This window comes from Scleropages formosus, chromosome 6 (genome assembly GCF_900964775.1).
Source record: "Scleropages formosus chromosome 6, fSclFor1.1, whole genome shotgun sequence".
Classification (NCBI taxonomy): domain Eukaryota; kingdom Metazoa; phylum Chordata; class Actinopteri; order Osteoglossiformes; family Osteoglossidae; genus Scleropages; species Scleropages formosus.
In genome coordinates this window covers 9,688,274-9,714,410 of record NC_041811.1, presented here as the reverse complement: position 1 = coordinate 9,714,410, position 26,137 = coordinate 9,688,274, and the positions used below count along the sequence as shown (strand labels likewise).

Here is a 26,137-nt window from a genome sequence, read left to right as displayed (position 1 = left end):
GCTTCCGCTTCCGGAGGTCGGCGCGTGCTGCTCCTTGATCCGCTCGCGACTCCTGAGAGGTGTCCCCCCTCTTCCACCCTCCCTCCCCCCTCGGCCCGTGAGCTGCCGTGAGGGACGATGATGATGATGGCGGAGCTGGCGCAGGGACAGGCCTCGGCGCCTCAGGCCGGGACCAAAGGGGAAGGCTTCGCCGACGCCTTGCACCGGGCCCGACAGGTGAGGCGAGCGGCGGGAGGAGCTCCGCGGGAGAATTCCGATGGGAGTTCGGGGGAGCTGGGCCTTTCGGAAGGGAGGAGGGTGGAAGGAAGGAAGGAAGGAAGGAAAGAGGAAGGAAGGAAGGGAGGGGGACTTATTTTAACCGACGCCCCCCCCCCTCTTTTCTCCTCCTCCTTTCTCCTCGTCGAAACACTCGCAGTGTGTGTCGCCTCGGTGGAAGTTTGTTTTCTACGGCGGTGCGGGGAGTCCCGCTGCCGCTGGAAATAATAAAATCATGTGCGGGTCTGTGAAGCGCCGCCTCGTGAACTACTAGTCTAGCGGCCGAACTCGGGCTCCCGCCGCGCCGCCACCTGTTGAGCCCAGAGCCCCACCGGGCGGCGCGAGGGCCGCAGGGGGTCGGGGCCGCTTGTCCCCGGGCTAAAAACCTCGCCTTTTCGGCCTTGCAGCTGCCTCTGTCTGCTCCGTTTTTTGCAGTTTGCAGCGTGTCCCCAGCGGGACAAACCCGCGTCACAACTTGAGTTGTTGCTCAAGCAACAACAGAGTCAGTTCTTCTTGAAGTTCTTCCCACTGTGTCTGAGCCCGCCTGCCCTGTGCAGCCGCCCTGACATTTTGCTTTTTTTTTTTTTTCCCTCCCCCCCAAACGTTTTTAAAACCTTAATTGTTTCTAACTGCGACGCTGTCCAATGTGGTGCAGCAACAGTTCAGCCGGACCCCCTTGCCTTGCTGCCCTGTTTCCATGGGCAACCGGGCACGTGCTCCTGTATCAGCTCATCTCCGCGAAGCCGATTGAAACCGCCACCGATCGAATACATTGATAATTCCTCCCGCGTGCACATCAGCATGGACGCGCGCGAGAGCTGCTTTCCGGGGGGGGGGGTTACAGTTTAGTTACTTTAGTTGATCGCACCATCTGCGCACCGAGAACACGTGGTTCATGGGCTCTGACTCGTGACTGGTGCTAAAGTGGGTAAAGTCGCACAGTGTCGGTGCGTGACTTTACCCGACTCACACGTGAAGAGTGTCTAAAGAGAGCCCCGCTGCTTCGGACCCTTACAGATATGGAGGAGTTGTCCAGAAGTCCATATCTTTGCATGTTCAGGCTTTCTGTGATCATATCATCTCGCGTGCAAACTGGCTTCCCCATTTAAAAGTAACTCTGCGCCGTCCTAGAACTTTTCCTCCAGTATAAATTTACATATATATCATTTGTATATCTTTAACCTACATATGTGCAAGTACCTCTTCCACTGAAGCAGCATTGGTGCCTTGCAGCTCCTGGGCAGTGGTTTTGGATCTCCGTTTGAATCTGGTTCATTCTCCTTGGGGTTTGCATGTTCTCCCCCCATTTTTGTGGGTTTCTACTTGCAGTGGTAAACCTCTTGCGTGCCCTCCTTTACGAGGGACACCAGTCTGGTGGTCACCACAGGTCCTCTGACTTGATGGAACTGATCCTACCTCAGCCTTGTTACTGCAGCAGTAACTGGGAGCAGGGCTTGAACCAGCAACGTTCAGAGTTGCAACTCCACATCCAACTCCTGCTCTGCTTTGTTTAAGCTGGAACTCTACACTCCCCCCTCTTTTGACTTGGCGATCTTGCACATGTCCCATTCTTAAATTTGAATCAAGTTGTGTAAAAGTGAGACTTCCTGATTTCCTTCTTTAAGGGTATGCGGATCCATCCCTGCAGACAAAGTGGAGTCGGAGCTTTTGGAGGTCTCCTTCCACCATAGCAGGAGACGAGATGGCCTACACCAGGCTACATCAGAAATCCGTTAATCAGTCTTATTGGCTTGATCTCACTTATCAAATTTGCACACTTATTTTTTGAGGTTGGTCAGTGTGGGAGATGGTCTTTGATGTATCCTTATCACTTTTCTACACGTGGAAAAACACAAGTGATCCATTTTCTTAGGTTAAAATTTGACTGAGGGTTATTAATTCTTTGCAAGACTTGTGCATGTTAGCTAGTGCAAATATACTCAAAAGTCTTTTGAGGAGTCCTGTTTATTTTGCTCCTGCAGCATTCAGTATGGTGCAGCTGTGGTTATGAACCTGCAGTCTGTCACATTTGTTATTATGAAGCCATTGTTAAAGGGTTGGCTTTAAATCATGCTGACATTTCCAGTATAACAGGTTTGCCCTCCTTGATCTCCATTTTATCAAAGTGGTTTTAACCTTATCATTCACAGGAACAAATTGTGAAGGTTTGGCTAGTGTGCAATGGTAATACATGTCATTCCTGGCTTTTGATATTTGTAAGACCAAGAAGTTTGATTGGTTTTTTTTTTTTGTTTTTTTGTTTGTACAGTGCTTTGAAGATTCTTTGTTTTAGGAAACTGTGTAACCTATGAGTATGAAAGTAACAATTCTTGTGACAGGAGGTTTACATGGGTAAAGGTAGAGTTTGATGCAGCATGTTGTGAACATGGCTATAAATCACTTTTGATAGACACAGTTTGAGTAGATGGGTCTTTAATGTCCTGCTACTGATTGAGATGCTTGAATGCATAATCGCTGGGTTATAGTCATTTTCAATTGAAGAATAACATACCAATGTTATTAGCGCTATGCTTACATTTTACACTTTTTAATTTTAGATAATGCTTTTCTCCAAAGCAACTTAGTTATTTATCCATTTATACTGGAGCAATTTCAGGGTAAATCCCTTGCTGAAGAGTACTACAGCTAGAGGTGGGATCAGACCTGTGACCTTTAGGTTCGAAGGCAGCAGCTCTAACCACTATACTACCAGCTGCTCTTTCTAGGATTATTTTTTATTTTGTTCTTAATCTTCTTCAGTTTGTTGTCAGAATGAATTACGGGTTATTGCAAGTTTTCATTTCTCTGTTGGAGAAACAGTCGAAGTCCCTATTTATGTAATTTGCATAGTGTGAATTAAAGCAGAATAATGCTGTTGGTGCTGCTGAACTGAGGAAAATGTTTAATTTGAATTTCCACTAAATTAGACATGCAAACAGTGGCCACTTCATTTTTGCTTTTTGATGCTTTAATTAGGCTTTTTAAATATGACCCTGACCCTCTGCCTTTTTTTAATCTCAAATCTTCCTGATGGCGAAGGGTTGTGTGTCACTTTTGCCAGCTCGTCGGAGGAAATAAAACTAAGGGTGATCTGTTTTTCTGTATCCAATCTGTACATGTGTTGTTGTCAAATCCAGATCTCCCCTGCCTTTGCTAAATTTTGATTTAGTAAGGATTACACTTGGAGGTTAGACTGTAGTCCCTTTTGTAGTGATTGAGTTTTTGTTGGGGTTTGTAGTTTGGAAGAGTTCTGGTCTTACTTTTAGAAAAGGCGACGTAACAAATCTGTACACATTTTACATTGTTTGTGCTTCCTTTCTTCATACTTAAGTTCACATTTTGTGGAAAATTGTCAGGCTGAAAGTAGCTTTAAAATATATCGAAAGTCTGGAATTTGTTCACGTTAAAATTCATGCACGTTGGAGCTATAGTAGTTGTTTCTTAAACTTTCAGCCTCGTGTTCACACACACACACACACATTTTCAGAACCGCTTGTCCTATACGGGGTCATTGTTATTGAATATTCCGTGGCACTTCTAGGTTCAGCTGGAGCAAACACAACCTTGAACGTGTGAACCTAAACCAGTCCTGCTGTCCTGGTTATTCTATGGGAATACTGTAGTGTCAGATCAACTCTTAGAGCTTGTAACTCCCACCATGTTGGTGAGCCTGCTTTCAAGTGTGGCCCTTGTCCCCCCTACAACAAGCAGCCAGTTGTTCTGGAGCATTCCGCTGAGTGCCTGCGTCTCACTGCCCCGTGAGCTCCACCCCCCAGCCTCCTGATTTATCGGTGCTCCTGCATTGCCGGCATTCCGTGCGTGCATTCCCAAGGAAGCAGGCCTTGCTCCAGGGAAAGAGCGTCTCTCAGTACTCTTAGCGCCCCACCTTTCCCCAGTGTGCAGGAACTGTGCTCCACTCTTTGCCATGAGTCGCCTCCTTTTCTGCACACTGTGGATTCTTAAAGTTGATATAACGATGCCTTAAGGTGCTGAAAGCTACTGATTGGTTGCACTCCGATCTTAATATTCCATGATGACATCAGTTTTTTGAGGTAAGGGGATCCTTCAATTGCCTGCAGTTTTTGTGAAACTGTATCCTTCAGCGGGAAGGGTAAAAGGTTAGGGAGGTCTCGGGTGAAAATGATTTCCTTTTATTCTGCGGTGTCTGATAGGAATGTGGACTTTCTTCAGCCGCAAGTAACTGCTTGGATTTGGCTCTTGTACAATCCCACGGAAGGTGGCTTAATCGGTTCTTGTGCCGTCTTCCTTGACTAACCCCGACATAATTACGTTTTGCACTGGTGTGTTATGCCACGGTAGTTTACATGTTTTCCTTGTGTCCACATCAACTTCCTCCCACAGTGCAAACACATGTTCTATGTGAATTGTTGACCTAAATTGCTTTGTGTGTGTGACAGAATGATTGCATTGTGTCCTGTCCAGGGTATACCCTATCCCACCCCCTATGCTTGCAGGATAGGCTCTGGGTCACTGTGACCCTGCACTAGGCAAGTAGTTACTGGTAGGGCTTGTATGGAAGGATGAATGGCATTTTTTTCAGGGTACACTAAATGAGTCACAGAATGTTCATTGGTTTTTGCTTGTCAGCAGGACTGTTTTCATACTGGAATTTAGAGAAGTGTGTGTGTGTGTGTGTGTGTGTGTGTGTGTGTGTGTGTGGTGGAGGGAACTTCCTGGGTTTATAACATGTTGTGCTCAGATGCATGCGCTCTCCTTTTCTAGATTGCAGCTAAAATGGGAAGTGACCAGATGTCCCATTTGAACAACTCCTCGCCAGTTGTGGACCCCTCTCTCTATGGGTATGGAGGTCAGAAGCGGTCCTTGGAGGAAGGAGGTGAGATTTAGTTTTTATAATGGACTTTGAGGTGTTGGGTACTGTTTGCTCAGTGAGGTATGGTGGTGTGGGTAAGAACTCCAGCCCAGTGGGTTTCCTATACACAGATTTACTTCCATGTTCCTAAGACCCACTTCAGGTGATTCTTCCATGTGCGTTCCTTTCCCCAGGTTTCTTAAGCTTCCACAGGATTAACTGCAGGTCACCGAGTTCCAATTAGCAGTAACTGAAAGTTACTTTTATTTATTTCTCAATGGACAGCAAATGTTTTTGGCTAATGTTATCTTATTTGACATGGGCCTGACAAGCAACAGTCTATATTGACCTGCTGCTTCGGGGCAGTTTTCTGAACTGGGACAGTAACAAGGACATGCTTCCCAGGATCTTGTTAGTTTGGGTCACCTGGACACCTGTTGTCATTAAATCACTGACTTAGAGAGATTATCCTTCTGGGAAGTAATGTCAGCACTTCACAGAACTCTTAATTTTGGTCTTGTAGGCAGCAAAGTCTAGGAAAATGTACAACACTTTTTTTTTTTTTTTTTTTTTTTTTTTTTTCTCCCCCCCTTCTCTCCCCCCCTTCAATTTAGCTGGTGTCTAAGGCAGCTTCCAATGTTATGGGTGCATACAAAGCTTTTTACAATGATTTACCAATTTATAAAGCTGGATAATCTTCACTGGAACAATTCAAGATAAGTACTTTTTTCAGGGGTTCTGTTGTAGGAGTTATACTTGAACAAGGACCTTCTGATTGGAAGGTGTTCGCTCTAAGCTCTGTGTTGTTTGTACACAGCATAACTCCTTAATTTTGGCCTGTGCTGAAAACTGGCCCAAAACATTTTGATTCATACTTTATGCTGCGTGTGATGCAAGTTAGATTTTTAAGGCCTGATCAAAATGCCTAATTGTTATGGGGGAGAAAAATGAAGGAACTGTGTCATTACTTCCCATCTCCGGTGCCTGGACTGAATCGACATAAACTGTGCTTTCTTACAGATTTGTTGGTTGGCAAGTTGTTTGAAAAGAGTTTTATCACCCATTGACAGAGAGTGTGTGTTTTACTGATGTATGAATGAGTGACCCATTGTAAGTAGTGAATCTAGCAGTGTAAGTTACCTTGGTGAATAAGGTGTGTGGGCTGATAACACTGCGTAGAGTTTGTTGAAAGTTGCTCTGAAGAGAAGCATCTGCTAAATGCTAATGTAAATGAAGTAACGTATGAATGGAGCGGTCATAAATGGCTTGATGCCAGCGTTACCATAAATTTCGGCTTTGTCTGAAATGGTTTTTTTAAGCTTTCCATAATTCATAAGCTTATTTCACTTGTATACCTCTGTTTTGCACCTTCTTCCTGGTAACTTTCTCCTGGTTGCAGGCTATTTGAGGTTCTTTCTCCGTAAGTGTCAATTAGCAATGTGTGGTGCCCCAAGGAAGTGATAGGTTTGGAAAATTCACAGAATATGAAGCACATGGAATGATGAAGGGCTATACAGAACTCCGTGGTGGAGTTGGAGGTGAAGAAGAATCTTTTACTCCACTTGCATCAGAACTGGGTCTATCAGCACCAATGCTTTGTATTTAAATGCAAATATCTCGACCCGTATGGGACAAGAGGTTCTGAAAATGTGTGTGTGTGTGTGTGTGTATCTCTCCACATTTACGCTGTTTACTTGTGGAAAGGTGATGGCTTGCCTATAAGAGAAAGTCACCTCCAATGAGGCCCCTCAAATATATATTTAATTGAACTGGAGTGGGACTTTATAGCAGATCATTTTTATCACCTTTGTTAAAACAGCAGTGAGTTGGCTAAAGACTTGCATTTGAAAATGAAAGTTTTGTGGCAGCCCTTGGTTACTATCAGATTTTCCCCCCTCCCCTTTTCTGCAACATTTTCAAATTTTATGCTTTGTGAAATATTGTTCCCTCATACTTCCTGTATGAAGAACTCCAAAACATTCCAGTCAGAAGTCCTTCACATGTCTCCCCCACCACTTGCTCTCATCCATTTTCATATACGTTATGACCAAAGCTCCTTTGTAGAACAGTGACATGTTGGTAACAAAATTTGTGACCTGGAAGTTTGCTGAAGTTCTTGGTGGTGTTTATGGACTGTCCTGTTTTAAATCCCACAGCTATTCTTTGTTTTGAGAAAGGTGTATGGCAGCGGTGAAGAGTTCAGGTGGCACGTGAATTGTATGTTACACCTGTGATGTAACATTTTCCAGAGAAGTTTCTTTCAGAGTGGTGACTAACATGCCAAATTTATTTGCCCTGAGGGCCAAAACTAGAGAGTGACCTAAGCATCAAATATTGCTGGGTAATTGACCAGGTCTTCCAAAGTCCATCAATGGAGATTTTTGTTCTGGTAATGTTTATTTTAGCTTCGACAAACAAAATGTTTCAAGCAAATGCTCTCTGATCAGAAAGAACAATCATTTCTGGGGGGGGAAGCAAAAGATTTGATACTCTATGCTATTGGAATAGTTTGAAAATAATTACACGTGCCTTTTTTTGCATGTCTGATGCGTGGATTACCTTTAGTGCGTCTATATTGCTATAACTTCTCTTCTGTGTCTTCCATCTGTTGCCCACTATTGCTCTTTACCCACAAAAGAAAGGTCAAAAGCTTTGAGGGTCATGTAGTGTTGTCTCATGATCCACCCTCTTGAGCTTTGGTTGGCTGACCCATGTTTTGGAAGCTGCTCTTCAAATGCCACCTCTTAGCTACTTTCTTAGAATTTTGTATTTCTTACATGTGGTCTAGAATGACTCCAAGGTACTTAAAAACAAAACAGTGTGGACTTTTGTTGACCATATAGTTCCTTCAGAGTGTTCAGTTTGTTGTAAATGAGACCATCCATCTGATCTCCCCTCAACTTGTTACCATCTATACTATGTGGCAGTTGTTACTATATTTGAGAGAATCTAGTCTTCTCATGACATGTTCAAGGTATGATAAGGGGTGGAGACCCCCACATATAGCGCATTGCCTCTGTAGATTGTTGACGTACAGCTAGCACCACGGTGCCGTCTCCAACTTTGCCTCTCTTGATGTAGTGGCGCTGTGGTCCACTCAGGTGATGGCGGTCAGTCGGGGGTGCCACGTTGCACGCTGAGACATTGTCGAGTGTTCATGGTGTGTAGACTGAACTAGGCAAAGACTGGCTGTACTATGCCACTGTGTCAGACTGGGTCGTCTCCAACACCCAAACCTATTAATACCAGAAGGATATTCATTTCTACCCGAATGTCCCCCTCCCCCACCGTGGCATTAGTATTTTTGTGTTGCAGGCTGCAAACACACTTGCCACAGTATTAGATATTTAGAGTTTTGTTTCTTTTTATTTAGCCAACTAATCCAGAAACATTCTTTGTTTTAAGATTATTTATCTGGCACTTTTCTCCAAAGTGATTGGTGTCAAACTAATACTTGTAGTTGTTTACCCATTAATATAGCGGGGTAACATTTGAGTGCTTGATCAGGGGTACTCTAGCAGGAGGTAGGATTTAGACCAAGGTGGTGGTTCCAAATGCTCTACTACCTGCTGCCTTCGTGAGTCAATGTGCACCAGTGTGTCTGAACCTGGTCACATATTACCTTTTAGCCTTCCAGTACCATTCTTACCATAGCAGTGTTTTGTGTCCATGGATTAGGAGTGAATTTTAAATTATCAAAATTTGAGCTAGTAATACAATATTAATAACTTTGAAGTACCTGGTTGACTTATAAATGAATGAAATGTTTTTCTTTTTGAGCTCATCTGTGGTGCTGAATGTGGCATTTTTTCCCCCCAAGGAGTTATTTCTGCTTCCTTCATTTCCAGTTCATTTTGTTGCAGTGTACTGAAAACATCACTGAAAGATTTTTTTTGTTCAGTTTTATGACACATCTTCAAAGATAAATGTTTGGCCGTTTTGCATCCAGTTACAACAGCATTTGGAAGCGTGCTTGGAGCACAGATTTTATGATTGGGTGCACTTCCCGAAGAATACCATGAACATTTAGCTGGGCTTGGGACCGGCACTAACTAACCAGTGGCTGGTGATTCACTCTGTAAGCACTGGGCTGCTATGCTGTTAGATGCATTATGTAGCATTGTTAATGTTTAGTCACAACTCCTGCTGGAGTACATAGAATTACTCCAATAAATTTACCCTGCTGTTTAAATGGGTAAATAGTACTTTTGTCCAGCAAGACTGACAATGTTACAATTAACTAAATGCATGAATAATAGTACTCAAATGGTGCTTCAGAGAGGGGTGCGGTGGCGCAGTGGGTTGGACCACGGTCCTGCTGTCTGGTGGGTCTGGGGTTCGAGTCCTGCTTGGGGTGCCTTGCGACGGACTGGTGTCCCGTCCTGGGTGTGTCCCCTCCCCCTCTGGCCTTACGCCCTGTGTTACCGGGTAGGCTCCGGTTCCCCGTGACCCCGTATGGGACAAGCGGTTCTGAAAATGTGTGTGTGTGTGTGTGTGTGTGTGTGTGTGTGTGGTGCTTCAGAGGGTGATTGGTGGATGGTCAGTGTGAGAGGAAGTATGTAGTTTTTATGGAAGAAGCATAGTATCTGCATGCTTTACAGAAAGATATTTGCTGTTAAAGATGTTTAGATTGTGCTGATTACAGGTGGCATACTACCTCCCAAGTGTTACTGATGAGAGGGTGTGAATGTGCTACCCGCAGGGTACTGTTTGCATTCTTGATAGTGTTCTTCTTCCATGAGCAAACTTGTGGTCCAGCATTTAATCTGCCCAACTGCAAAAAATCTTGAAATTCTTATGCGATTTATTTTGCTTAATTTAAGGTTGTGTGTTCACTACTTTGGCTTGATGCACAACTTCCGTCGATTCTTAATAAACAGTCTTCGGTGGTCTCCACACCTATCCTGCAAGCATAGGGACTGTGGCAGGGTACAGCCTGCATGGGATGCCACTCCACTACAGAGATCGTACACACAATTGCAGTCACGAACTCGCACATTAAGGGAAATTTAGAATTGCCAATTCACCTGAAATTTGTGGGCTGCGAAGGACTAGTGCTACCTATTCATTGATGTAAAATTTGCCTGCAAGAAATGTCACTAGTGGTGTCTTACTTGTTCTCTTGAGTACATGTACATATTTTTAGCTAACATTCTCTCCCCCCTTCTTCTTGTCACCCTCCCACTTGCACAGTTGGAAACCAGCTCGGTGCCATGGTACATCAAAGGTGAGCCTTGCCTGAATCTTCTGTTTTTTTTCTTGCTTTGTGCTCACAGATGGCCAGTAAGGATCCCCTATAGCTCATGTCATCTTTCAGTCATGACTTCAACACATCTGAAAAAGTTTTAATCAAAAAGTATATACATTTTCAGGGTACTTCTGCGCAGGGGGTAGTATTGGAGTGGTGTCATTTTTCCAGCTATGTTCATCGGGTGGGGGGAGGATGCTTTCTCAGTTGTCCAGTGGGAATACGGACAATGTACTTTGTGAAAAGTACACGTGCTCATTCATTAGTCTGTATGTTATACATCAAAGCAGGAGTGTTTAGATCTGAGCTCATTTTCTATTCCTTGCTTGGTGGATTGAATATATGTAGTCACGTGTTTGTTCACTTTTAGGGCTATTGTGACAGAAGACTTCAAAGTGCCTGATAAGATGGTTGGATTCAGTAAGTATGTGGTGGATTTTGAATGCTTTCAGGTTGTGAAGTGGTGAATGTTGTCTCCTGAGCTGGGGGTTTGGGGAGTCTGTAATTTAATCCATGAGAGAAGCAGAGCATGTTGACTTGGTGTTCAGTCTCCCTCAATTTGTATCACTCTTGCCATACCCCTCTCTGAGCTCGAGGCTGTGCTTTGTTTTCATGGCTTGTGGAACAATTGCATAACCTGGAACTGCTCCACTGGTTATGGGGTGTGTACTTGGCTCACCTGTGGCTCCCCCCCCCCCCCTTTTTATGTGCACATTAATTGCTTTTCACAGCCATGTTCACTTTTTTTTTTTTTTTTTTTTTTTTTTTTTTTTAATGCAAGGATTTTACTTTTTCTCCCCTTGTTGACTTTTATCATTGACCATTGGTGTTTCTCCAGTTATTGGCAGAGGAGGAGAACAGATAACAAGAATTCAGCTGGAATCTGGCTGTAAGATCCAGATTGCAGCAGGTAGGTCTAACCATGCTGTGGCTGCGACTGTGCACCTGGTTGCTTTTCTCAGCACTTGAAGTGCTTTTACTGTGCAAAGACTTTATTGCAGTGAACTGGTTTGAGTTCTTGTTTCTTGTAATTCCTACTTCTGCGATAACCCTTACCAGAGTAAATAAGGATGTTTTATACTTCTACTCTGACATATGACTGAACACTGTCGCTAGTGCATGTTCTAAATTTGTCACCTGAATGTGTACAACTCTTTACATGTTAATCTGTAGAGATATTGTAGACAATCTTTTGCCTTTTCCATCCTGGTAGACAGTGGTGGCATGATGGACCGGCCATGCACTCTCACTGGCAGCCCGGAGAACATTGAGTAAGTCTGCCCCACCCCCTCGTAACCTGTCTAAATGAGACAGAGGCATCGGCTAAGCCAGTAATCAACTTAGTCATGCCCTCATTTAGTGTGGTAAAGCGCTGAGTGCAAGTGGTCAATTGTAAGGTACTCGCTTAACTTTTTTTTTCATTACAGTGTTTAAAAAGCAGTGCTAACTGTACAGTTCTAAAAAGTGGTGACACTTCCACTTATCCCCGTTAACCAGGCAGGCAAAACGGCTGCTGGGCCAAATTGTGGACCGGTGTCGGAGTAGCCCAGGCTTCCACAATGAGATGGATGGCAGTAGTTCCATTCAAGAGATTCTCATCCCTGCCAGCAAAGTAGGCCTGGTTATTGGTAAAGGGGGAGACACTATCAAGCAGCTCCAGGTAGGTTCAGGGACATGAAGGGACTAAGAACAGACAGTTCTTGATCTTAGAGATAAACTTGTTGATCTTGCCCGATTTTGTGGATGCACGTGTATTTCTGCTGCGCTTAAGACTTCACAGTGTGTGTCCTTGTCTTGCAGGAGAGAACAGGGGTAAAAATGATCATGATCCAGGATGGTCCGTTACCAACGGGTGCAGACAAGCCTCTGAGAATCACTGGGGACCCCTACAAAGTGCAGGTGAATAATGGGGACCGCGTCCAACTGTTTCTGCCATTTGTATGTATCGGCAAGTTAAGATTCATGTAGTTGGGGAAACTGGACTTTACTCTAGGTTAAGGGTAGATAAGTGCAGTACCATTAAGTTCATTCTTTTATCCCTCATACACCGTATGCCAGCTTCCCTACAGCGAACAACTGCTACAGTAGTTTCTGAAAATATTTTTATAGTTTTTTTATGAGGTTTGTAAATTCATCAAAGCAATTATTAGTTTTATGAATGGCAGTCAAAGAAACATGCAGGCAAAGACTATGCCAAGAAACTGCAAATACGCCCATGTACATAGAGCAAGGGCTAAAGGTCAAAGGGTTGCAATATAATGTTGACTTCATTACAGCCCACTGAGAGTCTGGCCTAACCTGGAAACAGTCATTTGTTTAATTTGTGCAGCTTAATGGTAAACTCTTATATATGCTACAAAAGCCCATCTCTTTGGCTGGTAAAGTTTTGACAGGTTTTTCTTTGGGCCTTTTTATTTTTCTAAGTCTAGAGATGAAGGTATTGGTTTCAGAGAAATGTAACTGTTCAGTCATATTGTCATCCTGTCTATCGTGACAAGTAGCTGTAGATTTTGGAATAGGTGTAGCAGATGAGACAAAATATTCTTCCAGAAAACCACTCATTGTACTAACTCTCAAAACTGAGGTCCATCTTGTTAATTGACAGTGTATAGCTGGTGTCCAGAAGGGGATTAGGATCAGGAGAAATTCCACAGTTTGCCAGTTTGAAGGACACCACTTAGAATTAGATGTGTTCAGATACATATCTGAAGAGACTGATTTTACAACCGGAAAGTTTACTGTGATACCACCTTTAGAATTGCTGGATATGTTTCATGGTTACTTGACTGCAAAGAATACTTTGAGGGTTCAACCAGATGAGAGGTTCCTGAGGGAGGTGTGCTAACAATGCTGTAGGAGGTCTTGCTTCTTAGTGTTATGGAGTTCTGATGTCTTCACTCTGACCCTGTTGTTTGCAGCAAGCACGAGAGCTGGTCATTGAGATCATCCGTGACAAAGACCAAGGAGATTTCCGCTCTGGGAGGGGTGACTTTGGATCCCGACTGGGAGGGAACAGCTTAGATGTAAGCACTTTGCAGCAAAAGGGGGGGAAATATCACGTGTCTTTTCCTGGGTAGCAGATCTTGTATGCTGGATTCTTCACTCCTGCCTTTATGTCCACATGATGTACGCAGGTAGCAGTCCCAAGGTTTGCCGTGGGGATAGTCATCGGCAGGAACGGCGAGATGATCAAGAAGATAGAGAACGATGCTGGTGTTAGGATCCAGTTTAAACCAGGTGTGGTAATGTGTACATAAACATCGAATTTCAAGTATGTTGCCCGGAACCACATGGGCAGCAGTGCAGCCTGCAATTTAGATACCTCACTTGTTAGATTCATAGCTGCACTGGTGTTCCTCATTGGAGAGATTTGTTGAACTTGATCTTTTCCGATAAATGCTCCTCTGTATAATCATTAAATAAAGACAGTAATAAAGTTCTTTTGTGTGTTGAAATGGCCACCCTACATTTCTGACGTTGATAATCCATGCCCTGCTATACTCTCAACACACACAGATGATGGTATCAGCCCCGACAGAATAGCTCAGGTGATGGGCCAACCTGAAAGGTGCCAGCATGCAGTCCACCTCATCAATGAGCTTGTCCACACAGCACAGGTAAAAGGAGGGAGATCCAAAAGCCCCTCTTTCCCTTCCTCCAGAATTGGGCCTGGAAGCCAGAGAGGCTCTGCAACACCTTTTGAGGGCTTGCTCTTGTTTAGCTCTGTGTCTGCACTGGTGCGTTTTTGGGCGTTGGGAAAGAGATTACACAGAGAATAATGGGATTAACAGCTTTTTGGCAGCTTGGAGCAATGTTGCATGTAAGCTCTGCCTTGTTTGCAGATATATAGCCAATGGGTGCTAGTGGTGAGATTGCAGGTATCCATCCACCCCATTGGTCCATTTTTCTTGGAGGAAAAATGAACCAATGGGTGTTTTCATTAATACTGAATCATATCAGATGCTAAGTTGTTTTTGTTTATTTATCCATTACTTACTACTCTTCTCTAAATGACATAAACAAGTCACCAGCAGCAGATGAAGAGGTACAAACATTTGAAAGCAGACCTTGTCTGGTACCACCATTTTTCTAGTACACATTTAATTAACTATCTATATAAGTGACATTCAAACAGCAAATAGATTATTGTGACAGATGATTGGGGGGGTAGTTAGTAGAGAAATGTGTCTGAGTTGTGAGGCTCTTCATGATAGCTGGAGGGACAGGGGGGGCTAAAGTTCACCACTCTGGAGCCAAGACTGAGAAGTGGTAGGCTTTTAATTTTTGGATCTATTATAAGTGGAGCAGCCAGGGGTTTTAGTATCTACAGAAAATTTTTGACTTGAAGCCTTCTTAGAGGAAACTGGGTATGCACTGTTTCTTGATGATTGTTGTTCAGACTTACACATAAGTCCTGCCTCTCTTGCTGCCTGTTGCTCGTGCAGCCTTCCTCTGTCCGGCCCCCTTTGGGGTTTCCTCTGGATAGGCTGAGCCTGACCCCCCTGCATAGCCCAGACCGTCTGTCCCTGTGGTTGGCTAGGGGGGACTCCCCAAAACAGGTAAAATAGACAGCTGAGGGGTTCAGAGTCACTCTTTTTGCACTGCAGGGCTACTTGTCTCCGTCCTCCACTACAGGGTGTTTGTCACTTGGTTGCACGTTGACCATGGTGATGCTCTGTGTTGTAAAAGTTGCCCACTGTGGTTGCACTGGGACCTTCCTGTGGTTGAGTTGTGGTTTTTTGGGAAAACTTTAGTCATATAGCTTTCCGTTACTGCTGTCTTGTCAAAGAATTGTGGCTCTGAACAAGTTGTTATATTTTAGAAATGTGCTGCCAAGCCCTTTTCGTGCCAGTTACAGCAGATTGTCGTTTTGACAGGAACGCGATGGCTTTGGTGGGTCCCTGGGTTCCAGAGGCAGGGGCAGAGGCCGTGGAGAATGGAACATGACAGCCCCTTGTGGGGTGCAGGAAGTAACATACACAGTACCTGCTGACAAGTGTGGTCTAGTGATTGGAAAAGGTAAGTTCCTTTGGGATGATGCTCTGGTTAGATCTGGCTTTATCTGATTTCAGATTAAGGATATCTTAAATACAGTGTCATAGTTCAGCCAAGTAACTGTTGTCCTTGTGTTAAACTGCATGTTCTGTCCAATTTGACAGGTGGGGAGACCATTAAGAACATTAACTCTCAGTCTGGGGCTCACGTAGAGCTGCAGAGAAACCCACCACCCAACACTGACCCAAATGTCCGCATCTTTTCCATCCGGGGCACCCCCCAGCAGATGGAGATGGCTCGGCAACTGATTGAAGAGAAAATTGGGGTAATGTCCTATACCCTATGCTACATTTTCTGATGGTTCAGCTTAAATTGTACATTTTCTACCATTTCATGGGTTTGTGTAGTACTGAGGTGTACTATAGTTCAGTGTGTCACATAGTGCAGCAGGAAGCATAGATGTAGCTGATTTGAGTCAGTTAACTTTGAGGGATCTAAACTGAGTTACTAGCCAGGTCTGTTTTAATCTGGTCTGCTTAATGGAAGGAGAAAATTGAATTTGAAATACGTGAGCACGTCAATTGTCACACAGCTGTGTGGGCTTATAGGAAACTGTAGAACTTGTAGAATTCCTTGCTCCTTTTTTTTTTTTTAAAATATATATTTAAAAGTCAGCTTGACTACAGTCTGTGGTCCCTGATATAAAAGACACTGGACACCTAAAGTTCAGTTCCTGTGGCTTGAGCCATACTTAATATTGCAGTCTGTCTGAGTCGCTGCACAGTATTGGTCAAAAGATGGGCAAAGTAGTTTGAGGAGATGGGGTAACATGAAATCTCAGCTCTTCAGCAGCAGTTGTCAAAGATGTAGGATACTTTCATTCTTCTGTCAAGTTCTTCCTATTCAGGTGTTGCTCGGGTTACCGAGGTGTACTCACTTTCCGCTGGTACTGTACTTTGTGCAAAAGGCAGTGGTAATATTAGATATATGAATGAATCGATTTAAGTTTTAATCATATCCATTCTGGTCTGTAGGGGTCTGGAATTGGGGGAAGCAACAGCTTTGGCCTGAGCCCTTTCACCCAGGCTAGTCCTCACCAGAAGTAAGCAACCCTGTTTACTACTTAAATTCCACAAATGACGCTTTACCTTAGACCAGTAATATTGATGGCTCTTCTTTCTTACTGTCTCTCTCTGTTTTTGCCTCAGTGGCCCTCAGACATTTATGACTGGGGGTTGGGGAGCGGCTTACCAGACATGGCAGCCTCAGGGCCAGCAAGACCTCAGTAAGTGGTGCCCCGTGGATCGTTTTGTTTGGCAGTTGGGCCCCTGTCCTACTGCACTTGTGTCCTGGAGCTCTTTGTGTCTTTAGTACACTAAGTAACCAGTCTGCATTCATCAGATATTAAAGGTGCTCATGTTTTATTGTGTGGAAACTCACCCATCTCTGTCAAATTTTATTTTTTGTTGAAGACTTAAATGTGCAGGGAGACATTGTCATGCAGACCCCACTTTTCCATACAGCGAAACTCATATCTGGTTGCAGGTCACGGTGCATCGCAGGCTGGGCAGATGGACTATTCCAAAGCTTGGGAGCAGTATTATAAAAAGCTAGGCAAGTGTTTTGTCTCCATGTCCAGACTCCTGCCCCACATAGATCCTTGACCCTCTCCATTCTGCTACTGTGTCTTATTTCATATAGGTCATTTCAAATGGAAAACTTTTAAATGAATGAAATGGAGTCATATTTGAGCATATTAAATTCAAAATTATATAATCAGCCCTATTAAATGGGTGAAACGTTAGGTTACTTCCCCTTCCTTTTGGCAACCTATAAGGAAAACTGAGAAATGCTCAAGGATTTTGGGTTGGCCTGTGCTCAATAAGAGTCTGACTCAGTGCAGTAGTGGTACTGAGTTTATCATACAGAAATGGAGCCTAAGGGCTCATGAAACAGTTCCAGCACACACTGCTTATTAATGTGACCACTCCAAATATTTAAAATAGTACTGCATTATGTGTGGCTGGAGACCACAGTTCTGACTCCTGCTCTCTGTCTAGGTCAGCAGAGCCAAGCCCAGAGCACCGGCCCTGATTACAGCAAGGCATGGGAGGAGTACTACAAGAAGCAGAGTAGGTTGATAGTGATAGGGTTCCACTTTCTTTTTTTTTTTATTTTTTTTATTTTTAAAAAAAAAAAAAAAATTTCACATCAGCAGCACTCAACTTTTTGACCCTGAGATGCCCTGTCCAGTGGATATTCTGAGTCTTGCGCAACATTTACACTTATTCTTTTAACTTATGCTTCTTTTCAAGGTGACTTAGTGTTAAGTTTCATAAAATTATTAACTTACCCATTTATACAGCTGATTAATTTTACTGGAGCAATTTAGGGTAAGTACCTTGCTCAAGAATACTACAGCTGGAGGTAAAGATCAAACCTGTGACCTTTTGGATCCAAAGGCAGTAGCTCTAACCAGTATGTTACCAGCTGTCTGCTACTAAATATGGGAAGGGAATTCAGTGGGTTGAAAAAAGGTGTTTTGCTGTAATGAAAACCTGCTGGTCTTGATCAGTCGTGACTGGCTGAATAACCCCATGTGAAGAGGTTCCTATGTAATACAGAGGAACTGAAAATAGACAGGAAAGCAAACCAGAATGAAAATGCTTGTCTCTTACTAGGTCAGGTTGCAGGCCCTGGATCCCAGCAAAGCTCCACCCCTGACTATAGCGCTGCTTGGGTGGAGTACTACAGGCAGCAGGGGGGATACTTTGGGCAGGGTGCACAGCAGGGGCAGGCCCCGGGCCTTCAGGTAAGAACCATCGACATGTCATTGAACATGATGGCTGGTAAAATACTCTCGTAGCAGTGGCTAGGGGCATTAGGTTCACAACTCTCTGCACAGCAGCAGTTCAAGGGAAGCAGCAAAAGTAAAATTTGGGCAACTTTCAGGCCTTAAAATGGCATGCAGCAGTTCTTAAATTTACATTCCATCTCTTGAACCCTAATTTTTTTGACTTCTGAAAGTTGTGACAAGTTGATGTATTCTTTTCTATAAAATTTCAAAGCTCAATCTGTTTCATAACTTATGTACAGGTGGTCCCCAATTTACGATGGGGTTACGTTCCCCGAAACCCATCATAAGTCAAAAATATCAAGTAGAAAATGCATTTAATACACCACACCCCTGCGTGACAGAATGGGAGATGCGGATCGCTGCCGCTGCCCAGCCTCGTGAGAGGGTATTGCTTTGTATATTGCTTGCCTGGGGGGGATCAAAATTTAAAATTTGAAGTATGGTTTCTATTGAATGTCTGCTGTCAGCTCGTCACCGTAAAGTCGAAAAAATGAGGAGCCTAACCATCGTAAATCGGGGACCACCTGTACTTTGGGTCCTCAGCTCGTGCATGTTTTGGTCATGTTTCCAAAGATATTGATATTTTCAGTGTCAATTTCAGTGTGCTACAGAATGAACGCAGCCTGCATTTCCCCATTCAGCTGTTTGCAGTAAATTGCATCACACATTAGGAGTGAGGGACCAGATTAAACAAACTCCTCTCCACAGTGTTTACAGCTTGTCTGGTGTCCTTGAACCCTAGTGGTCAACAGGAAACAAACATTGAACATATTTATGGAATGAATAAATATGAAATACTGTTTTTTAAACAATTGTGTGAGTGAGGGGAAGAGTGTGAAAGAAGTGAAAGTTGAGACCCTTCTTGAATATTGAGATTAACGAAGGGAATTGCAAATTTCCAGTTGTGCTCATAACTTGAGGACCAGTGTAGGTCGTCTGAGAACAAATGCAGTTTGTGAGGTTAAAATGTGAAGTGTATAGTAAAACCAATACTATGTGGAGCTCAGATTTTGTATATAAAATTAACTGTAGTACTGATCTCTTGTTACATTGGCCAGCCTCATGTGTTTGAATTTATAAATGTAGAACTGTTTTGTCTAATTTCCCTTTTGTCTTTCAGGAACTTTAGAATGGTTGTCTGGTAATTGAAGATTTTTTTTTTTTTTTTTTTTTTTTTTTTGGGAAATATCAGAGGATTGAAAACAACCTTTTATAACAGAGGTTTCTAGATTTGCAACGCCTTGAAGACTTACCTTTTTTCTTCGAAACACTAGCTGTAGAATGACTTATTAAATAAAGAATATTTCTAAATCAGGAACATTTAATTGTTACTAAATACTTGTGTACGTCATTATTTTGAATGGACAATATCCGGGATTCCTTTTGGACTTGAACTTTTTTCTATTTTTCTTTCTAATTCAGATTAAAATGCCAAAAAGTACCCCGGAGTTGTAACATTTCAACAAAACGCAATATATTCTATTTTTTCTAGTTCTGTTGCAATAAAATCGTAATTGTGGGCTTAGCAGTCTTGAGCAGATTTCTTTGTCATGAAAGAGCAGATGTTTTAAGAATGTGTAAAATGTTTTCTTTTCTTTCTTTTACATAAGGCATTTTAATTCAGCAAGATGAAACTGTGATATTTCGTTACAGACAATGTATACTTTTGTTACAAAATACCAGTTTGTGGTGTCAAAATCTCAATTTCTAATTTAATTCCTTTTGTGCTTTGTACTCTGTTATTCAGTGTCATTTTATTGTACTCTGGTTTAAATAAGGTGCAATGTCTTATTTCATTTTTGAAACAAAGATGGATTCTCTATTTTGCTGAAAGTTTAACTGTAGTTCTTAGATTTATTTTTTTAGGTCTTTGAAAATGTAAAGGATAATTTTTTTTACTACAATGATCTGATTATGGGGATGGGGGTATTACATATTGAGTTTTTTCCTTCGCTATCTTGTTGAAATGTATGTATACTCCAATACTTGACTAAATACTTTATTTAAATATATAATATATAATTCAAGTTTTTTCATTGTCGTTTTCTTAAGAAGAACTATCCCTGTTTTTGTTTTCATACTGAAAAAATGTTGAGATTGTGAATGTGTAATTTGAAATTTGATGTTGCATCTTTCTGTGGACAAAAAGATTATTGGTTTTTATGTATGTATCTTTGACCTTTCAAGACTGCTAAGCCCCTGAAATTGTACCTGTGTAATAATTAGTTTTTTATATGTTAAGTATTAAGATCAAAGCTCATATTTGGTACCACCCAGGTTCCTCCAGCTCCCAAACCAGTACACACTGTTGACTTAAATTTTCAATGTTTAACTTTTTAAATATATTTCTTTCTGTCATGTGTGATCTAATATATGTATGATTGATTTAGTTTGAAAAATGAATCTAGTATTAACTGCATTGCCTAATGAAAAGGGATATTATAATTTCAAAATGTTTAATTTTAGTGGTTTTTTTTTTTTTTTCTCTTCCTCCTGTACAGGTAACTATGTATTAAAAAGTGAAACTTATTTTTTTGGTTTAATTTAATTTCATTCTTTGCACATTCCGGTTACACTGGGTTCTTATATGATGTCACCTCACACCGGGAGGAAAAAAGGCATATTTATATACATACAGTATGCAGGATATGTTTGTATGATGGCCTATATACAAAAGTTTTTTTTCTAGTTTACACTTCAGTCTGTCTGCAAGTTTCTCTTGTGCGGAAAACAGAGTTCTCTATTTTTGCAATGCTGCATGGATAATGTTACCTTTTTCCAGTCTGATGGGCTGTTTCCATGAAATAACTTTTGGCTGCGTACCCTTTTTTTGTAGATTAAATATTGAAGATGGAAAATGCAACAAGACGTTATCATATTCAAGGAACTTTCTCCTTGGCTGGAGTCATACTTGTGCTTTGAGAGATTATGGTGCTGAAGTTATTCATTTAATGACTTTTTTTCTCCAGAGCAAATGATTCACCCGTTTGTGTACAACAGAGTTAATTTTACTCCATTAATTGAGTGCAAGTACCTTGCTCACGGGTACAGAAGGAGTGGTACTTCCACCTGGATCCTTCAGGTCCAAAGTGATGGCTCTCGCCACTATGCCACTACTTTGAAAATTTGTTTAGGGCAAGTTTACCTTGAAGCTGATTGTTTTATCTGAAGTGACTTTCTGGTTGCTGCAATTGTATTTTAAAAAAATAAGGGGAGGGCTTAACATTTATGTTTGCTTGTGACAGTGCTTACACTTGTGAGGTCTGTGGTGAAACTCTGAACACCTCCCAGCCTGTTTGGGGTCACCTTTAATGTACTCATTGAAGCTCTAGAAGCTGTCAAATTACATTTATTGATTTAGCTGGTGCTTTTCTCCAAAGCAACATATCTACCCATTTAAACAGCAGGGTAATTTTTACTGGAGCGATGTAGGGTACAGATTTTGTTTAAGGGTACTACATTTGCTGGTGGGAATTGAACTTGTAACTTTTTGGTCCAAAAGCACAAACAGCTCTAATCACTACATTAGCAGCTGTGAATTGCAGCCTGGGCCAAATTCTTAAGAGAGAAGTCTGGTAAAGTGCGGTAAATTTTATTTTTGGCACTGGGGGCATTTTCAGGTCTGTCTCTTCCCATTTATTTACTTTTAGAAACAAATTGCAATTGTATATTATGCCCATTTAAATGAGTGCTACCTACACACCATCTGCAAGTACATTTGCATGAACTTTGAGATTCCGGTGTTTCGTCTTGTTTAGCTTATTAATGCTGCAAACTATCTTTATTTGCAGATGGCACAGATATTTTTATCTCCATGAAATGCTTGATCACCCTTGTGTAACTTTGCAGAATTCATTCACATTTTTAGTCCATTAATTTCATGTGTACAGTCCTTAAAAAGACAATGGCATTTTTCTGTGATTTAATAGTTAATAGGGGCTGCTGGTAATGTAGTAGTTAGAGCTGCTCCCTTTGGACCCAACAGTTGCAGGTTTTAATCCCACCTCCATTGAGCAATGTACTTACCCTAAATTACTCCAGCAAACATTACCCAACTGTATGAATGGGTAAATAATTGTAAGATGCTCTGCAGAAACGTGTTAGCTAAGTAAAATAATGTAAATGGGTCCAGAGCTCACATCTTTGCAGCGGTTTTCTTCCTCAACTGCAGTTTCGCAGCCGGTTTAGTTGCTCTAGGAACGGATCTCGCTGGCTGTGCGCTGATGATTGTTCTGGAAGGTTTTTGTGGGAGGATGAGCTCGCGTGAACGTCGCATCGCATCACACTCGCACTTTCTACCAGTCCGCGGGAGCGCGCAGCCGTCCCCATCCAGGCCTTTGAAAAGAGGACCAAAGATGGAAAAATTTTGATAAATTATTTTAAAGTGTTTTATTAGTTTTTTTTTATCCGCTTATACATGTGAATATGTCCAAAGATGTTTTACCTTATTAGCCTAAGTAGCCAGAAGTTTAACACGTGTAATTACGGGGCTACGGGTCCATCGGCGATGCCGTACGAAAAATATGCATTTCTAATATTTTTCCATAATTTCTGTTCTCTGTTTGAACCGTGAGGTTTAATTTCGTTACTGAACACAGCGACGAAGACACAGGTCATAATAATGTATGGAAAAAGCAATGCTAATATAATGCTACATATATAATAAAAAATAGTCTATGTAATATAGTGTGTATATGTATTTAAAAAGTGTTTTGCAAATGCATGATTTAGTAAATTAATGCTCTACTAAACACACACCAGTAATGAGTTTATAAACAGATGATACATGAGAAAAATACTTAGTACAAACGGAAAAGTGTGTTTTTCCCCAATGAGTAGATGATTGAATCATGATCCCTGTAGATAAAGAGACAAAACGTTATTTTCATAATCGTTCTTTATATCTATAATAATAATAGTAATAATAAAGCCGAACCCTGGAGTTTGACACTTCTTCCCGAGCTTTATTTCTGCACCGGTAATAAGAATTAAAAAAGAAAAAAGAAAAAAACATGGTTTTTCTGAGAAGACATGTCTTTGGTCTCTGCATCATCTTCATCCCCATCATCAATGAGGGTTTTGTGGCGCAGCTTTCCCCCCCCCCCCCCCCCCGTGCGTGCGGGTCACAAAGGTGACACCCTGTACCTTCTAAAATTAATCTGAAATGAATTATGATCATGTTTGAACTGAAAGCGGGCAATTAATTAAACGACTCCCATCGAAAGAGCTGCATCTCTATATTTTAACGCACTAAAAGAGAAGCCCCATAATAATGATTATAATAATCATAATAATGCTTATAATTATATCATATTATTATCATCATAATAATGATTATTATTATTACTAGTAGTAGTCGCAGTTATATTATCGGTATTATTATAACAATGTGTTTTAAAAGTAAAATAGGCAAAATCCATCCAGCAGTTTTTCCCAATAGAAATATGTAAAAAAAAAAAATCATTATATATTTAATTATATTTATTTGGTTTTCGAAATCCTTTTCATCCACTTCACTATTTTATAACAATTCTCGTAAAATGTACAGTTTATTGAGGGATTAACTCCGCGCGCGTATAACGGATTCAACACCTTGCGGGATGTGATGCCATAGTAGTGCAGAGAACAATAAAAGGACGTGTCGGGAGGAGTTTCTTTCACCGAAATACGTGGCGATCAGTCGTGAAATGAAAGGGAGAAAAGCTCGAGAGGTGAGTGCGCAGTTCCGAGGGGAACGGCGACAAAGAGACGCGGAGCGCGAAGCCCGGCGGAGCCGGAGTTTGGGGTGCCGAAAAGTGCTATATCGACATCGAAGAATAAATAGTAATCTTGGGGAAAAAAAAAAAAAAAAACACAAATCTTCCTTAACAATAAAGACATGTACAGTATTAGAAAACTGGAGATCTGCCGCCTGTACCGGTGTGACGCGCTGTCTCTGACGGTTTACATCCGTACCTGTTACTATAAATAATTAACATTAATTTAAAACAATCGAATTTTGTTTTCCTTTCTTCGTGGCCTTCGCACATTTTATTGCGTCTATATCTAAAATAAAAAAAATGACATGTGTGTGTGTATGTGTGCGTTTATTGATTTAGAGATCAAAATCCTAGGGGTGACCAAGTGTTTCCTGCCTGGGGGTCTCGGGGGTCTCTGTCATGGGTCACCCCGGAGATGGTTCATCACTAGCTCAGATGGTAAGTGATATGTTCACAAACCTTATTCACCTGTGGAAATTAAATTTTCTCCAAAGAAAAAAAAAATGACAAATGACACATGCGACTGCAGTGTGAGTCAGATGGACAGATTTTCTTCAGGACTGATTAATGGACCCCCCCCCCTCCGGGTTTCATGTGGTGGTGGTGGTGGTGGGACACAGAAGCTCTGCCCAGGACAACATCCACAGGACTGTTGGACGGTGACCTTCACGGTGAACTTTCCAGCGACCTCCCTCCATGGCCCTGTCTTCCTTCTGGAAGCCGGGGTTCTTCATAGAGCAGCCTGTGGGGAACCTTTTCAATCCAGACTTCTTTTCTCACGTCTCCTCTCCAGCAGGTCTCCTTCTCCTCTCCTTTCCCGGACCCTCTCCATGTGGTGTCTCGCTGGAAGGAGGAGTGAGTGAGCGGACGGATGTCGGATTAACCCTCAAACCGTGACGCATCGATTTGATCCACTTCTCTTTGGACTCATGGAGGGGCCTGATGCTGGGAGGAGTGACGATGGAGTGAAGGTGGAATCAAACTGGGGTGAAGCTCAAGTCAGGATGGAATGAAGACAGAATGAAGTTGCCCTGTCTTATGGCAACGTGTCCAGATTTACTCACTCTCTTGACCTGGAGAAACACACAGCTGTCCGTGAAAGAGTTAATAAATGCATATTAATATTTTCCAGAGTATGGTGAATGAGCTATGTTACAATCCATTCATATGCATTCTTTTATACTCCTCCAAGTCATGTTTGTTTATTCCCCCGTTATTACTTCTGTCTGTCTTTCTGTTATGGAAACAGATATTGGAAAAATATTACTCACTTTCATATTTCAGCAGAGCAAAATTAAATGAATCTATGATTCAGTGCGGGCTGCTGTTCCTGAACAGGTACAATACTATAAAACAGTAACTTTATATAATGTTAATACATATTCTTTTAAATGAAAATGTTAACATTCTTTATCAGAAATATTTCGTCACAATTCCACCCAAACTTGTAACGTTTTAATTATTTATGCTCACTCATAATTTGTACTTGTTGGTATTCACCGAATGTATAATAATAATAATAATAATAATAATAATAATAATAATAATAGTAATAATAATAATAATGTTATTGAATGCGTTTTAAAAGTTTTAAATAGGTTAAATCCATCCACTTGTTTTTTCAACTAGAAATATGTGAAAATGCATTATATATTTGAATACCGTATTAACTGACAATTTCGTTTACATAACTCCTTTACAGCTTAAAAAAAATATATATGTTGTTAATTCAAAAACGGCAAAATCTCAAAAACATAAAAAATTTTGATAAAATAATATTTTGCAATTCGTAAGGTAAATGCTTCCAGGCAGCCAACCTCGTGCATTATTTATGACTATAATAATCACTATATATATATATATATAACAATGACTATATATAAAATACATTTTTTTAACTAAGACTACTTTTAAGTGCAGCCTAACAAATTAGTCTAATTTGGAAAATACAGAATGTTTCGTTGTTTCTCTGTCATAATAGCAACCTATCATCCTTCTGTAGTATTATTGAATATGTTATCATTTAACGACCATCCAGTATATTTACAGTACATTATTTTTAACACGTGTCGGTACGTTTGTATTCGATTAAAAAAAAAAAAAGGAAAAAAAATCGATTTGTGTCGATTTTATTTCCATCGTCCGGCTGAATGGCTGTGCCCTCATACAGTGCAGCTTCAAAGTATGTGAAC

At 41.5% G+C, this 26,137-nt stretch overlaps 1 protein-coding gene across 3 annotated transcripts; it reads left to right on the top strand.

Moving 5' to 3' along the window:
• fubp3 (far upstream element (FUSE) binding protein 3) lies at positions 1-20,614 on the top strand. 3 transcript variants are annotated; one of them, XM_018732785.2, is made up of 20 exons: positions 1-216; positions 4,999-5,110; positions 10,280-10,313; positions 10,705-10,754; positions 11,173-11,244; positions 11,548-11,605; positions 11,832-11,994; positions 12,135-12,233; positions 13,253-13,357; positions 13,469-13,571; positions 13,851-13,951; positions 14,780-14,893; positions 15,212-15,353; positions 15,494-15,654; positions 16,364-16,431; positions 16,538-16,614; positions 16,875-16,943; positions 17,390-17,461; positions 18,011-18,141; positions 19,307-20,614. In XM_018732785.2, the coding sequence occupies exons 1-20, from the start codon at positions 118-120 to the stop codon at positions 19,313-19,315; spliced, it is 1,839 nt and encodes a 612-aa protein (XP_018588301.1). In that variant the 5' UTR covers positions 1-117; the 3' UTR covers positions 19,316-20,614. The 3 variants fall into 3 exon arrangements, with proteins under 3 accessions (XP_018588301.1, XP_018588302.1, XP_018588303.1); XM_018732786.2 differs by lacking the exon at positions 14,780-14,893; XM_018732787.2 differs by lacking the exons at positions 14,780-14,893; positions 16,875-16,943; positions 17,390-17,461.
• The last annotated feature ends 5,523 nt before the right edge of the window (positions 20,615-26,137 follow it).

Excerpts from the sequence above, each read along its gene's own strand:
- fubp3 (XM_018732785.2), top strand. The coding sequence starts at position 118 with ATGATGATGATGGCGGAGCTGGCGCAGGGACAGGCCTCGGCGCCTCAG. Across the intron at positions 12,234-13,252 it reads GGGACCCCTACAAAGTGCAG|CAAGCACGAGAGCTGGTCAT; the intron begins GTGAATAATGGG and ends TGTTGTTTGCAG. Across the intron at positions 14,894-15,211 it reads GGGGGGACTCCCCAAAACAG|GAACGCGATGGCTTTGGTGG; the intron begins GTAAAATAGACA and ends TCGTTTTGACAG.